The following is a 13,322-nucleotide window of genomic DNA, read 5'->3' as shown; positions in this document are numbered from 1 at the left end:
GAAGAAGCGCTCGGGGCAGCTCGGGATTAGATTTTGGTATAGTGTACGTGACGTAAACTATACCTAAATCTAACTCTGAGCTGCCCCGAGTGCTTCTTCGGAAGCACCCGATGATTTTTGCGAGTGAGTGTTTGTGTGAGTGCAACGAGGAAATCTGAGAGGAGGAGGAGGCCCAGGGTGGCATCGGGCAACAGCGGAGAAATCGGTGAGGTGAGTGTCTTACATTTGCTATGTGATTTGTGCAAAATAAAGCATCTGTTCTGTGTTTTTGTTTTATTTGTTCAAACGATTTGAACGAGAATTCGAATAAGTGTTAGAGACAAAACCATACGTATGAAATTTTGTGAGTTTATATTTAAAAGGGAGATTTTTTCAGTATTCTATATAATTATTATATTAAACACCTAGTTTAAAAAATATAAAATATAAAGTATATTCAATACAATAATTCGATTTTACATAATTAGTTTATACTAATCATATACATATTTGTATTTTTACAGTTTACCATATATAGTTAACGATGTACAACTGTGCTGTTGCGAATCGTATCAGTGAGTGATAAATTACTTTTTATTTTAAATTGACGTTGCGCATACAATTACTTCTTTGCACGTATACAAATTCTTAAAAGTATACAAATTTTGAACCACAAACTGCGCGCGCGAATCGCGCGTTTTGTCATTTCTAGTAAACTATAAAAGCGAGACGAGGAAACAATATACATATTACAAACATAATTGTATCAATATTTTAAAATAATATTGCTACAACACTACTAAAGTAATATTATAAAATAATCTCTGCAATATCTATGTAACATTACACTACAATGTGCAATGTTGCAATGTTGCAGCAATGTTGTTGCAAGTTTTTGTGTTGTATGGGAATATATATTTCTATAATTTTTACATGGAATTATATAATCTTACAGTTTAATAGTTTTCTATCCAATATTACTCAAATTCTTTCCTTTTATTTCGCAGTTTTATAATTATATTATAAATTTCCAAATTTTTTTCCGAAATTTGTTTTACTTGTTGTAATATATTTCTTATTATTCCCGAAGTATAAACCATTATATTGTTGTTTAGTATTCCAATAACTTTTGCTATTCTAATTCTAATCGTCCAATGTAACTATCACTTACGTTCGTCTGGTCGTGCGGCACTGATTATCGATTTTAAATTTGTCGTAATAAAAATTGCAAAAAAGTGAAAAACATCTCAATCACGACGTTTATTAACCAACGATCACGAGGAGACTAACGACGTATCGCAGGTCACCCGCTCATCTAAAAGTTCGGAAGCACAAACACTTCCGGCTGCGCGTTCTCGTTATCAGTGAAAGTCGTTCGTTACAAACGTGCGCATAAATGGTGTCGGCGTGAATCCTTTCGTTGTCGAAGAAGCGGCCCGACGGCTTTCCATTTCTGCCGGTCGTAATTTTACTTTCGGGAATATACATACGTATCTTACAAAGCACTAATTCTACAGCAATATTTCATTAGCTAATGCGTGTTTTTTTAAAGAATTTGGGAAACACTTTTCCCTTTAAATATTACAATTCTAATATTATAAAAACCAAGCAAGAAAGAGTTATTTTTCAATTAATATACTTAATTTGCGTCTTTATCATGTTATCAGTACGAATTCGTACAAGCTATTATACAGTCATAAAACAAATGCCTACGAAATTCTGATAACGGCAATTCAAGCTATTTCTTGATAGCATTTAATCTGTATAAAACCTTGTTAATATCTCCAAGATATATAAGTTAGATAGAGAAGTACTATCTTATCATAATTATCGTACGTAGGTCTTTATCAATTTACGAGAACATAACTGAAATTAATGCGAAAAATAAAAAGATTACGTATGCAAACGATAGATTAGTTACTACTCACTCGATCGTCAATTCCTTTAATTCCCCAGACATGTCAGATGCCCAATTGATAAAAGACGGCGAGTGCAACATTCGAACGTTACTGAAACCAAACAGATTATACATTGTTAATAACCTTAACGCGTCATTTAGCTAATAATAAAACTTGATGATAACGGTTGCTAAATGCACAATATTTAGTATAATTGAATAATCAAATGCTGTTTTGTTAATATTTGTGATTTTATGACATAAAGTTTTAACTTTGCGAAGTTATTAATTTATATTCAACACGCAATATTTCATAGCTTGACGATTTTAATATAAATGACTATAATTGATATTAACACCCGTATTCACTAATCAAGTTAAACAGGTTTCTGTAACTTTTAAAATAGTTTTACTTTACGATGTTTCTTTTAATGAAATACGCGAACATTTATTAATCCTGAACATTTCATAAAGTGTCATGACCGTTTACCCTAATTGAATATTTCATAAAGTATCATAACCGCTTGACCCCACTAATTTTAACTCTTACGTAACACGCGTCCAACGCTCAAACGAATTTAATTGATTTCGGTATTATTCTTCAAGAGACTAAATTCGTGAAAGGGCATGAAATAGAAAGTATCCTTTATTCGTGTGTGACTAATTATAAAAATTGTTAGACGCTCCCTCTCAGCTGATGCAAAATAAATTACACCAAATACAAAATTTATGCATAATGTATCAATATCATATTGCGATCTACTTATAATGTATAAATTAAAGTAAAACGTAAATGATATTGATAATAAAAAGGGTTCTAGAAAAGTGTAACTCATTTTTGCCAAACAGAAAGTATTTTTACATTTATATTTTTTATATCTAAAATAAAACTTCAAGAAAATTAATTTTGTATCTAGTTGACATCAACAAATATATGTATGTACATAAAGCAGCTATGTGTGAACAAAAGATTTTTTTCTCTATTAATAATTAAGTTTTCGTTATTATTATTGTTTAATTTGACATTCTAGTTATATTCTTTTTCTTGTATAGATTGTATTATTTCCTAAATCCCAGTCTTTTATAAATTGCGTTAGTTGAAGATATAAATGTGATAATTCGAATAAACAGTAAAATACCGCTGATGATTATGCCGTATAAATCACGTGCAAGAAAAATCGTAACAGCCTTACGAACCACTAAAACAATGATGCTATTAATGATTGTCGGTTATCTTGATACGACACAACACTTTGAGTTTTCTGGAACTGATACGAGCCACTCCCATCTTTTGCAATTAAGTAAAGTACCCTACAGTTTATTATAACTTTCATGGTTCTGTTGTAACTTCTACACAGTCTATAAGTGACCAGTTTAATACTATGACAGTGTGATATCACAATAATGTATTGGTGTTCCTCTTTGACGAGTTGAAAAGATAATGAACAGAATACACAGTTGAAACACAATAAATTTTAGTATTTCTGCTTAATAATTCAAAATTGATCAAGCATTGCAATATATCTAACTTTAATATTGAAATAATCCAGTGTGAAGAATATTTTTTAATATAAATGAAGTGTTGAGATATAAATTAATATTTTGATCATTAATATAAATCAAAATGAATGAATTTGTTAATCTAAACTATGACTTATAATGCTTAGATAACTTTTAATGTTATAGCTATGAATTAATCGTTTCTGTTAATATAATTTCATAACATTTAATTTATAATATTTTGATTTAACGTTTTAATTTTATCACACAATTCTTTTAATTTATTTTATTGGTCAAATTTACTTGCATTTTTTTAATTTTACCGACATATTATTATTTTAATTTACTCGCTTTTTGCGTAATATAAATTTAATAACACAGTATCACAAATTAGTATTACATTATTACAAATTTGCTTAAGCCCGTCACACTTATCACTTTGATTTAACAATATATAGTACACTATAAATCCATTTTTTGAAGTTGCCACTTTACCACACAGAAATATACTATAATGAGATATTTTTGCTAAATATACTGTAATATTTACTTACTTCTCGTTATCTTCAGAGAGCGACATCGTCGACGTTCGTTAGCACAAACGATTTCACTGACAATGAATAAAAGGCAAGTTGACTCATGCATTAAAGCACCACACTGTCACACTGTCATTGCTACATGAACAGAATGTTCAAACATTGATACAGTGCTGACACAAGCTGATAAGACGTTTTAACGCGACTGATAAGTAACTTTTAGTATTACGTTCATATGCAATTTCTTGTAACTGCACAAAATTTATAAATATGAATTTAAATGAAAATCTAAAACTCAAAAATTGTCTCAAACAAGACCGTTATTTTTATTAATTAATTTGGTTGCTAATTAATTTTTAATAAAGTAACTCTATCCCTTTGGCTACGTTGTCTAAGATATCGGCGAATAGTCTCCAATAGTCTCCATTTGTTGTGTATTTTAAAGATACCAGGTATCGTCAAGAAAACACCGACGTTGTTAATTATCGCTGGCGACATTGAAGAATTCTGATTAGTTGTAAAAATATAGGTTTTTAATTTTGCATCTTCTTGAAATTCATAATATACAGCTACATAATAACGCGCTTGTCTTGCTTCTTTGGGAGAATACATTTAGCCGGAAAAATTAGTAAAAATTACTTCCATATGTATAGCTTTTATTTTTGAACATTTTAAACATGCACTATGTTACTACAAAAGCAAATATCTAGTACCAATTATACATATATTTGTGTAAATTAGCAAAACATTTACTGATTAAATTATAAACCAAGCCTAATTAATTTTGGAATAATTAATAATATTGAAATTTATCTTATCATTATGATATACACTGTAAAAAAAGTATGTAAAATTACATACATAATAAGTGTTTTAATTACACTATTAATAACTAAAATACAAATTTATGTTCTTTTACAAATAATTTTTTGTTACTCTTTGTTGTGTAAATACTTGTTTATATATGATGAAAAATTACAAAAATTTGTAAAATTTCCACCGTCAAAAGCAAGCAGTTTACTTTTTATATAAGATAATAAGTTTGTTTAAAAAAGGATAAATTTGCCGACGTATGTAAATATACATCTTTAATAGCTATGGTTCCAATATTTTCCACTATAATAATTGTAATGTTACATCTACTTTTTTGACAGTGTAATTAGTATCGGAATTCCGATAGATGACCCAAACATAAACGAAACATCAAATATGAAAATCATTTCTGATTATGAAAAAAATAATAAACGCTCTTATTATCATAATATGCTATGATAATGCTTGTTAACTAACATCTTATCGTAAACGTCTGTCGTTTGTCATTAAAAGAAACGGAAAAGAAGATTTTTAGCATTATAATATCGAATAGCACACGAATGGGTAAAGTTGAAAGTAGATTTCTTCGTGTGTTGTCCATAACCACACATTTAAAATTATATAAAGAAGACTTAAAATTACTACATACATTATTACTTATTATTATTAATAATAAAACTAACTAATTAAAATGCTTAGTACTTATTATTATTAAGAGTAAAATAGATTGAATAGCTTCCCGATTAAAACAATATATTAGCAAACTAAAAATTAATTGGCATGGAAAAGTTTTTTCTTTTGTCATATCAATACTGTCTATAAAATAAAATTATTTTTTGTTATTTTATTCTTACAATTGGTGTCATAAATGGAGGATTGTACCTCCCTTAGCGAGAAGTAAAGTTTTGCTACCATCATACAAAAAGATTTAATACTTTAAAAAAAATATGTATTACGATATAATGTATGTTCATATATGTATGTATTTATATTATATATAATGTAAATTTGACATTACACATATATATATTTGACATACATAAATGAACATCTTTATATATATATATATATATATATATATATATATATATTATATTTTAATCTCTATATATAATTATATAATATATATGTCGATTTATGCACTCAAACACGCGCGCGCGCATGTGTAGATGCGTGAGTGTGTGTATGTTTGCGCGTGCGCGGCTGTACATAGATTGCTGAAATATTATATATATATACACGCGCATATTTGACATTTATACTGCCGATACATTTATACTTTAAGTTCAAACCACTATTTTCTTTATACCGGTATAGATATTTGCTATACAGAAAAATGTTTATAAAATTTTTTTAGTAACGCATCTATAACTTAAAACATTGTAATTTTTGTAATTTTTGTACAAATACTCCTTCTCGCTCTTTCTTGAGTTATTCAGTTTTCCAAATTTTCGAGATTATCTACCTGAATGTTCTACCATGTTCGAATTCTTTCACATCGCCTCTTTGTTAAGAATCTATGCAGAAATAAAAATGTGCTTACTTAAGATCTTCTTGAGGGTCCAGCGACCTCAGTATTTGCGGTTTGACTTATTGTAATATCCGCCAAATCCTTTTTAACAAAAAAGTAGTCCATCTTGCCGTACATAGGTATTGCAATCCTGGTACATACCACACAAATATAATGTTATGAAATAATATTAAAAAATAGCACTACAATACGAAATTACAATACTACACTATTAAATAGAAACCAGTCAGTCCTTTATGGACACAAATCTCTTAAAACTTAAAACACGCCGCTATAGAATTAACGGATTAAAAAGAAACTATGACATTTGTATGAAAGAAATTACTTTTTTCCCCTCAGTCCTTTGAATTTATCAGCTAAAAGCGCAGCTAAAGCGAGAGCTGCATTACAATCGGCATTGCCATACTTTAGATTTAGATATTCAGTCGCTACATAAGAAGAATACTCCGATGGACGCATTATAACCATGCTGTCCCTACAAAGTTCCAATTTGGCTGTAGTCATTTTATTCCAGTTATATGTTAATACAGGAATATTTAATTCAACAGATGAATTGGTTTGTTCTCTGATACGGCTGATTGAAGAGTTAGAAAGTTGATTTTGGACTATCTAAATATTGAATAATTATATGTAATTTTATAATTTCTGTTGCATTTAATGGGTGCAACCTTATTCTAAATTATTCATTATCGAAATTGGAAATAGTACTTTATAATGCGCTGTTTAAAAAACAGTTGCATTTCCTCACTTACCATAACTTCTATACTCGGTTTCAATTCCTTGAGAGCCATCGCAATACCCACTGTGAGTTCACATACTTTGTTCAACGTCGGTAGTACGACTGCATCAAAATTTGCCTCTTCTACAATTTCCAAAGCCAAGGTGGATTGACCAATAATCATATTTGGATGATCGTTTCTATTCAAACAATGTTGTTAAATGAATAATTCAGTTATGAAATTAGAAAAAATAACTACAAAAGTCGAGAATTTTTTTGAGATAACGATAATAAAGAATAATAATTAAAGCAATACAAATAATAATGAAATTAAATTAATTAAATTAATTTTTAGAAAAGGAAACTAAATCTATCGGATACAACATACACACAAGTAAAAATAACTAATAAGAATATTATTCATAAACAAAATATGTATTTTAACCAAGGTTGAGAAAAACGGGTTGCTTGATACATTTAATGCTTTGGTTTACTGAGTAATGCTAATTATTTCAAAAACGGTAACGATAACGCATTTTTATTATACAACAGTTTTCCCAATTTTGGTTTTAATTTAATTCAAATTTTACTAAAGAAAAAAGGGTACCCGTCTAAGTAAACTTTTCCCTCCTTCTGAGCGATATTCAAAGCCAATTTGTGTGCTTGCATTATGTCGTCCTCGGTGATCACTTCTGCTTTACGATTTTTACACATAAGAAGAAAATTTTCTTCTACGTCTGTTCTCATTATTAGAGTCACTGGTATATTAAATATCTCTCCGAAATACGCGAGAGTATATGCGAAGCTGCCCGATGAAACTGCTACCACGCCCTTTTTTTTCTGTTCGTATGTCAGCTGATCCAGAGTATAAGCCACACCGCGATCGTTGATGCTCCACGTATTCTGGCATAATTCACTGATAAAATATACTTTGTAGTTTGAACAAAAATTTGTAAAAAATTGTTCCTGAAAAAATCATATTATGTTTGGTTAAAGATCGACGCTGAGTGATTCTTTGTGGATGTCTTGTGTTACATTTTACGTTGATTAAAAGTATGAATTTATAATATCATAATTTGCGAACAACACGGTCATATAATTACTAAAATTAATTCCTCTATTTTTAATATTTAATTTCACTTAATTTATGTCGAATTATGCATTTAATATACAAGATAGACTACTTCTTTATTTAATATTTTAACTCATTTTCGTATACGTCAATTTTAAAATACAAGTGTTGAGGTTTCTGGTGGGGTAAAGGTTGATATTGTGTAATATTTATCATATAAATGTTATATTCTTCAAGTAGTTCGCTTTTTACGTTTTTACTAAAAATGTGAAATTTCATTAAAGAGATTTAATGATAATTACATGGCAATTCTCGAGTGGGATCAGTTCTTGAGTCGTTGGCCTCCGAATGTGACTTCGAATCTGAGTCAGTGCCGACTTGATTGTATCGCACGAGAACTGAAATCGTCGCCCTTTATTTGTTAATTTCTCAGATCCTTTTTCCAATACTAACTACACAATAAAACACTAAATAAATAAAAGAGGTTCGTGTGATTAATAAATCAACTATTAAACAAGGGATTAGAACCATAACAAGGTTTTCACGTAGTCCAATTATTATTTGAATTTTGTATATCGTTTTCATCTCTTAATCAATAAACTGCATGCCAATTGTTTATTGATATTAGAATAGAGATCATTATTGGAATTATGATGCTGCGCTCCACTTTTGATAGTTAAAACACTAAAACACTAAAGTTACGTTACTCCTATTTCACCGAATGTACGCAAACTACGTATATTGCATGTTACTTCGAATTTTTATAATACTGTACATTATAGCATTGGGAGAATTAATACTCCTCCATATATTTCTAAGAACAATTTTTGAAACACGACAGAAATATTGAAACACGTGGGCACAAATGTATATTCCGCATGAGCAAAATTGGATTGTAAAATTACGTTAATGAAATCAAACATACCCATATGTTACTTGTCACAGTCATGACGATATTATAAGAAAATAGCACTGTTCTTTCCTTTTTTTTCTTTTCTTCTCCTTTTTTCTCTTCCTTCTCGATACTTTGCTCCAGTTTTGGTTTCTTCTCTTCTCTTTTCTCTTCTTCCTTCTCTGTCCTTTGTGTTTTCTCCATATTGTGTTTTTAAGAGGAAGAGACAAATATGTGAAGTGTTACTTTTTTGATGAGAATTACTTAAGAAGCACACGTAGGTAATTGTTGAGAAGAAGTATAAGTGTCGAACCGAACATGTTTCTGTGGTCCACTCCTCGCTGAGACTAGACGTTATACACCGTTAGCAAGTCATCTTTCGTCCTTTCTTAAAATACATGTTTATAACTTTTGCGATACTTGTGCTGTGTTTAGAAATTTGGTTGTCTACGCAATGAAATAAACAGAAGGACGTTTAGAATTAGATCTGCTAACAATAAGTGAAAAGAGAAGTGTTATATAGAAGCATTATTACTGCATTTGCGTTACAATCTAATACCTTTTTATTTAAATATTTTTAGATTTTGGTCATGTTTTTATACTTTCTTTGTGATCCCGAATCATCGAATTAGGACTGCGATGCACCGCGTACGTCGCACATTTGAGTTCATTTATGTATGTCAAATATCTATATATATGTATATATAATTTATTCTCTCTATGTATAGACACCCGCACACATGTGGATTTGTGTGTGTATGTACATAAATTGCTGGAATATTATTATATACATACGCATATTTGACAATTAAACGGCCAAAATACTTTAAGTTTAAATCACTATTTTCTTTATACTGGTATAGATGTTTGCTATGCAGAAAAAGGTTTATAAAATTTTTATACTAACGCAACTATAACTCAAAACATGGTAATTTTGTAATTTTTCTTCAAATACTCCTTCTCGCTATTTCTTGAGTTATTTAGTTTTTTAAATTTTCCAGATTACCTACCTGAATATTTTACCATGTTCGAATTATTTTACGTTTCCTCTTTGTTAAGAATTTATTCAGAATTAAAAATGTGCTTACTTAAGATCTTTTTGAAGGGCCAGGGACCTCAGTTATTGTGGTTTCATTTAAAGACGCCATATCCACTTCTCTATCAATAGAATAATCCATTTTGCCGTATATAGGTACTGCAATTCTGGTGCATACAAAAAATATTATGAAATAGTATTTAAATATAGCATTACAATACTAAATTACTACATTATTAAATAGAAACCGGCCAGTCCTTAATAGACACAAATCTTTTAAAACTTGAAACACGCCGCTATAGAATTGACGAATTAAAAAGAAACTGTGAAATTTGTACGAAAGAAATTACTTTTTCCCCCTCAGTTCTTTGAATTTATCTAATAAAAGTGCAGTTAAAGCAAGCGCTGCATTAGAATCGTCTTCGCCATGCTTCAGTTTTAGATATTCACTCGCTATACGAAAATACACATGCGATGGATGAATCGTAACATCGCTTCTGTCTCTCCAACCTTGCGAATTGGCTGCAGACATTTGATTCCAATCATATGTTAACGTGCGAATATCTAATTCATCAAGTGAATTGGTTTGTTCTCTGATATGCTTGATTGAAGGATCAGAAAGTTCATTTTGGACTATCTAAATATTGAATAATTACATGTAATTTTATAATTTTTGTTGCATTTAATGGGTGCAATCTTTTCTAAATTATTCTAAATTATTCATTGTAGAAATTAGAAATAGAACTTTATAATGTGCAGGTTAAAAACGAAGATACATTTCCTCTCTTACCATAACTTGCATATCCGGTTTCAATTCTTTAAGAGCCATCGCAATACCCACTGTAAGTCCAGAATCTTTCATCATCGTCGGTAGTACAACTGCATCAAACTTTGTGTTGTTTTCTACAATTTCCAAGGCCAAGGTGGATTGACCAATAATCATATTTGGATGATCGTTTCTATTCGAACAACGTGATTAAATAATTCAGTTATAAAATTAGGAACAATAACTACAAAAAGTCAAGAATTTCTCGAGACAACAATAATAAAGAATAATTATTAAAAAGATATAAATAATTAGCCTTTAATTCAATAAATTTTTAGAAAAAGAAACTAAATCTATCGGATACAACATACACACAAGTAAAAATAACTAATAAGAATATTATTCATAAATAAAATATGTATTTTAACCAAGGTTGAGAAAAACGGGTTGCTTGATACATTTAATGCTTTGGTTTACTGAGTAATGCTAATTATTTCAAAAACGGTAACGATAACGCATTTTTATTATAAAACAGTTTTCCCAATTTTGGTTTTAATTTAATTCAAATTTTACTAAAGAAAAAAGGGTACCCGTCTAAGTAAACTTTTCCCTCTTTTTGAGCGAGATTTAAAGCCACTTTGTGCGTTTGCTTTATGTCGCCCCGGGTTAGTACTTCTGCTTTAAGAATTCTACACAAACTAATAGTACGTTCATCTGATCTTAATGGCACTACTAGTGTCACAGGTATACCAAATTGAAATCCGTAATGTGCGAGACTATAAGCGTAGCTGCCATATGAGACTGCTACTACACCCTTCGCCTTTTGTTCGCGTGATAGCTGGTTCAAAGCATAAACCACACCACGATCTTTGATGCTCCGCGTATTCTGGGCTAATTCGCTGATCAAATGTATTTCGTACCTTGAACATAAGTTTTCAAAAACTAGTTTCTGAAAAAATCATATTATGTTTGGTTAAAGATCGACACTGAGTGATTCTTTGTGGATGTCTTGTGTTACATTTTACGTTGATTAAAAATATGAATTTATAATATCATAATTTGCGAACAACACGGTCATATAATTACTAAAATTAATTCCTCTATTTTTAATATTTAATTTCACTTAATTTATGTCGAATTATGCATTTAATATACAAGATAGACTACTTCTTTATTTAATATTTTAACTCATTTTCGTATACTTCAATTTTAAAATATACAAGTGTTGAGGTTTCTGGTGGGATAAAGGTTGATATTGTGTAATATTTATCATATAAATGTTATATTCTTCAAGTAGTTCGCTTTTTACGTTTTTACTAAAAATGTGAAATTTCATTAAAGAGATTTAATGATAATTACATGGCAATTCTCGAGTGGGATCAGTTTTTCACTTGTTGACCTCCGAGTGTGACTTCGAATCTGAGTCAGTGCGGACCTGATTGTATTGTACGAAAACTGAAATCTTAGCTCTTCATTTTGTGATTGCTCGGATCCTTTTTCCAATACAACCTATACCATAAAACATTAAATAAATAAAAAAAAGAGTTTCGCGTGATTAATAAATCAACTATTGAACAAGGGATCAAAACCATAACAAGGTTTTTGCGTTGTCCAATTATTATTTAAATGTGGCATATGGTTTTCAATTCTTAATCAATAAACTGCATGTGAATTGTTTATCGATATGAAAATAAAGTTCATCAGTGGAATTATTATGCTGAGCTCCACTTTCGATAGTGAAAACACTAAAGATACGTTTCTCCTATTTCATCGAATGTACCTAATGTACTACGTGTATTGCACGTTACTTCGAATTTTTATAATATTATACTATACATAATAGCATTGGAAGAATTATTATTCTTCATGATATTTGTAAGAACAATTTTTTAAATACAACAGAAATGTTGAAACACGTGGACATGGATTCCACATGAGCAAAAATGGATTTTAAAATTACGTTAATGAAATTAAACATACCCATTGGCCATCTAGAGTCAGAGGCATGACGATATTATAAGAAAATGGTAATGTACTCATCTCCTCTTCCTTTTCTTCTCCTTTTTCTTTTTCCTCCTCGACACTTTGTTCCAGTTTTGGTTTCTTCTCTTTTATTTTTTCTTCTTCCTTCTCTATTCTTTGTGTTTTCTCCATATTGTGTTTTTAAGAGGAAGAGACAAATATGTGAAGTGTTACCTTTTTGATGAGAATTACTTAAGAAGCACACGTAGGTAATCGTTGAGAAGAAGTATAAGTATCGAAACGAACATACTCCTGTGGTCCCTTCCTCGCTGAGAATAGCCGTTACATATCGTTAGCAAGTCATCTTTCGTCCTTTCCTAAAATTTATGTTTATTTCTTTTGCGATACTTGTGCTGTGTTTATAAATTTGTCTGTTTATAAATGTGACTGTCTACGTGATGAAATAAGGAGATATTTAAGATTAGATCTGCTATGTGAAAAAGGAAGTGTTATATACAATAGAAGCGCTATTACGGCATTTGCGCTACATTCTAATATCTTTTATTTTTAATATTTTAGATTTTGATCATGTTTTTACATCTTACATATTTAAGCGTTTT

At 29.9% G+C, this 13,322-nt stretch overlaps 3 protein-coding genes across 6 annotated transcripts in view; all 3 read right to left on the bottom strand.

The window, feature by feature from the left end:
- Positions 1 to 4,010, bottom strand: part of LOC105562243 (protein PRY1-like) — a 45,086-nt gene extending 41,076 nt beyond the window's left edge. For 3 of the 4 annotated variants that reach the window (XM_012012912.1, XM_012012916.1, XM_012012917.1), the window contains exons 1-2: positions 3,931 to 4,009; positions 1,908 to 1,988 (exon numbers count right to left, since the gene is read on the bottom strand). In XM_012012912.1, the coding sequence (XP_011868302.1) occupies positions 1,908 to 1,988; positions 3,931 to 3,956 (107 nt within the window). In that variant the 5' untranslated portion in view covers positions 3,957 to 4,009. Of the gene's footprint in view, positions 1 to 1,907; positions 1,989 to 3,930 lie in introns of all 4 variants that reach the window. The other variant, XM_012012910.1, reaches the window with a different exon arrangement.
- A 2,258-nt stretch (positions 4,011 to 6,268) lies between these two features.
- LOC105562275 (serine racemase-like) lies at positions 6,269 to 9,142 on the bottom strand. Its single transcript, XM_012012994.1, has 5 exons — positions 8,972 to 9,142; positions 7,582 to 7,940; positions 7,009 to 7,174; positions 6,582 to 6,865; positions 6,269 to 6,386 (listed from the first exon to the last, which is right to left on the bottom strand). The coding sequence occupies exons 1-5, from the start codon at positions 9,140 to 9,142 to the stop codon at positions 6,269 to 6,271; spliced, it is 1,098 nt and encodes a 365-aa protein (XP_011868384.1).
- An 884-nt stretch (positions 9,143 to 10,026) lies between these two features.
- On the bottom strand, positions 10,027 to 12,894 carry LOC105562274. Its single transcript, XM_012012993.1, has 6 exons — positions 12,721 to 12,894; positions 12,176 to 12,249; positions 11,331 to 11,660; positions 10,765 to 10,933; positions 10,325 to 10,611; positions 10,027 to 10,141 (listed from the first exon to the last, which is right to left on the bottom strand). Exons 1-6 carry the CDS (start codon positions 12,892 to 12,894, stop codon positions 10,027 to 10,029), a joined length of 1,149 nt encoding a protein of 382 aa, XP_011868383.1.
- Between the last annotated feature and the right edge of the window lie 428 nt (positions 12,895 to 13,322).

This window comes from Vollenhovia emeryi, unplaced genomic scaffold (genome assembly GCF_000949405.1).
Source record: "Vollenhovia emeryi isolate VEMERY1.0 unplaced genomic scaffold, V.emery_V1.0 DF939192.1, whole genome shotgun sequence".
In the NCBI taxonomy this organism is placed as follows: domain Eukaryota; kingdom Metazoa; phylum Arthropoda; class Insecta; order Hymenoptera; family Formicidae; genus Vollenhovia; species Vollenhovia emeryi.
The sequence above is the reverse complement of the archived record's forward strand: the minus strand, read 5'-3'. Positions and strand labels throughout refer to the sequence as shown.

Coding starts and splice junctions, on each gene's coding strand:
- LOC105562275 (XM_012012994.1), bottom strand. CDS start 9,142: ATGGAGAAAACACAAAGGACAGAGAAGGAAGAAGAGAAAAGAGAAGAG. Junction 7,941..8,971: donor CTGTGACAAGTAACATATGG/GTATGTTTGATT, acceptor TGATTTTTTCAG/GAACAATTTTTTACAAATTT. Junction 6,387..6,581: donor AAAGGACTGAGGGGAAAAAA/GTAATTTCTTTC, acceptor GGTATGTACCAG/GATTGCAATACCTATGTACG.
- LOC105562274 (XM_012012993.1), bottom strand. CDS start 12,894: ATGGAGAAAACACAAAGAATAGAGAAGGAAGAAGAAAAAATAAAAGAG. Junction 11,661..12,175: donor TTTTCGTACAATACAATCAG/GTCCGCACTGAC, acceptor CTTATGTTCAAG/GTACGAAATACATTTGATCA. Junction 10,142..10,324: donor AAAGAACTGAGGGGGAAAAA/GTAATTTCTTTC, acceptor TGTATGCACCAG/AATTGCAGTACCTATATACG.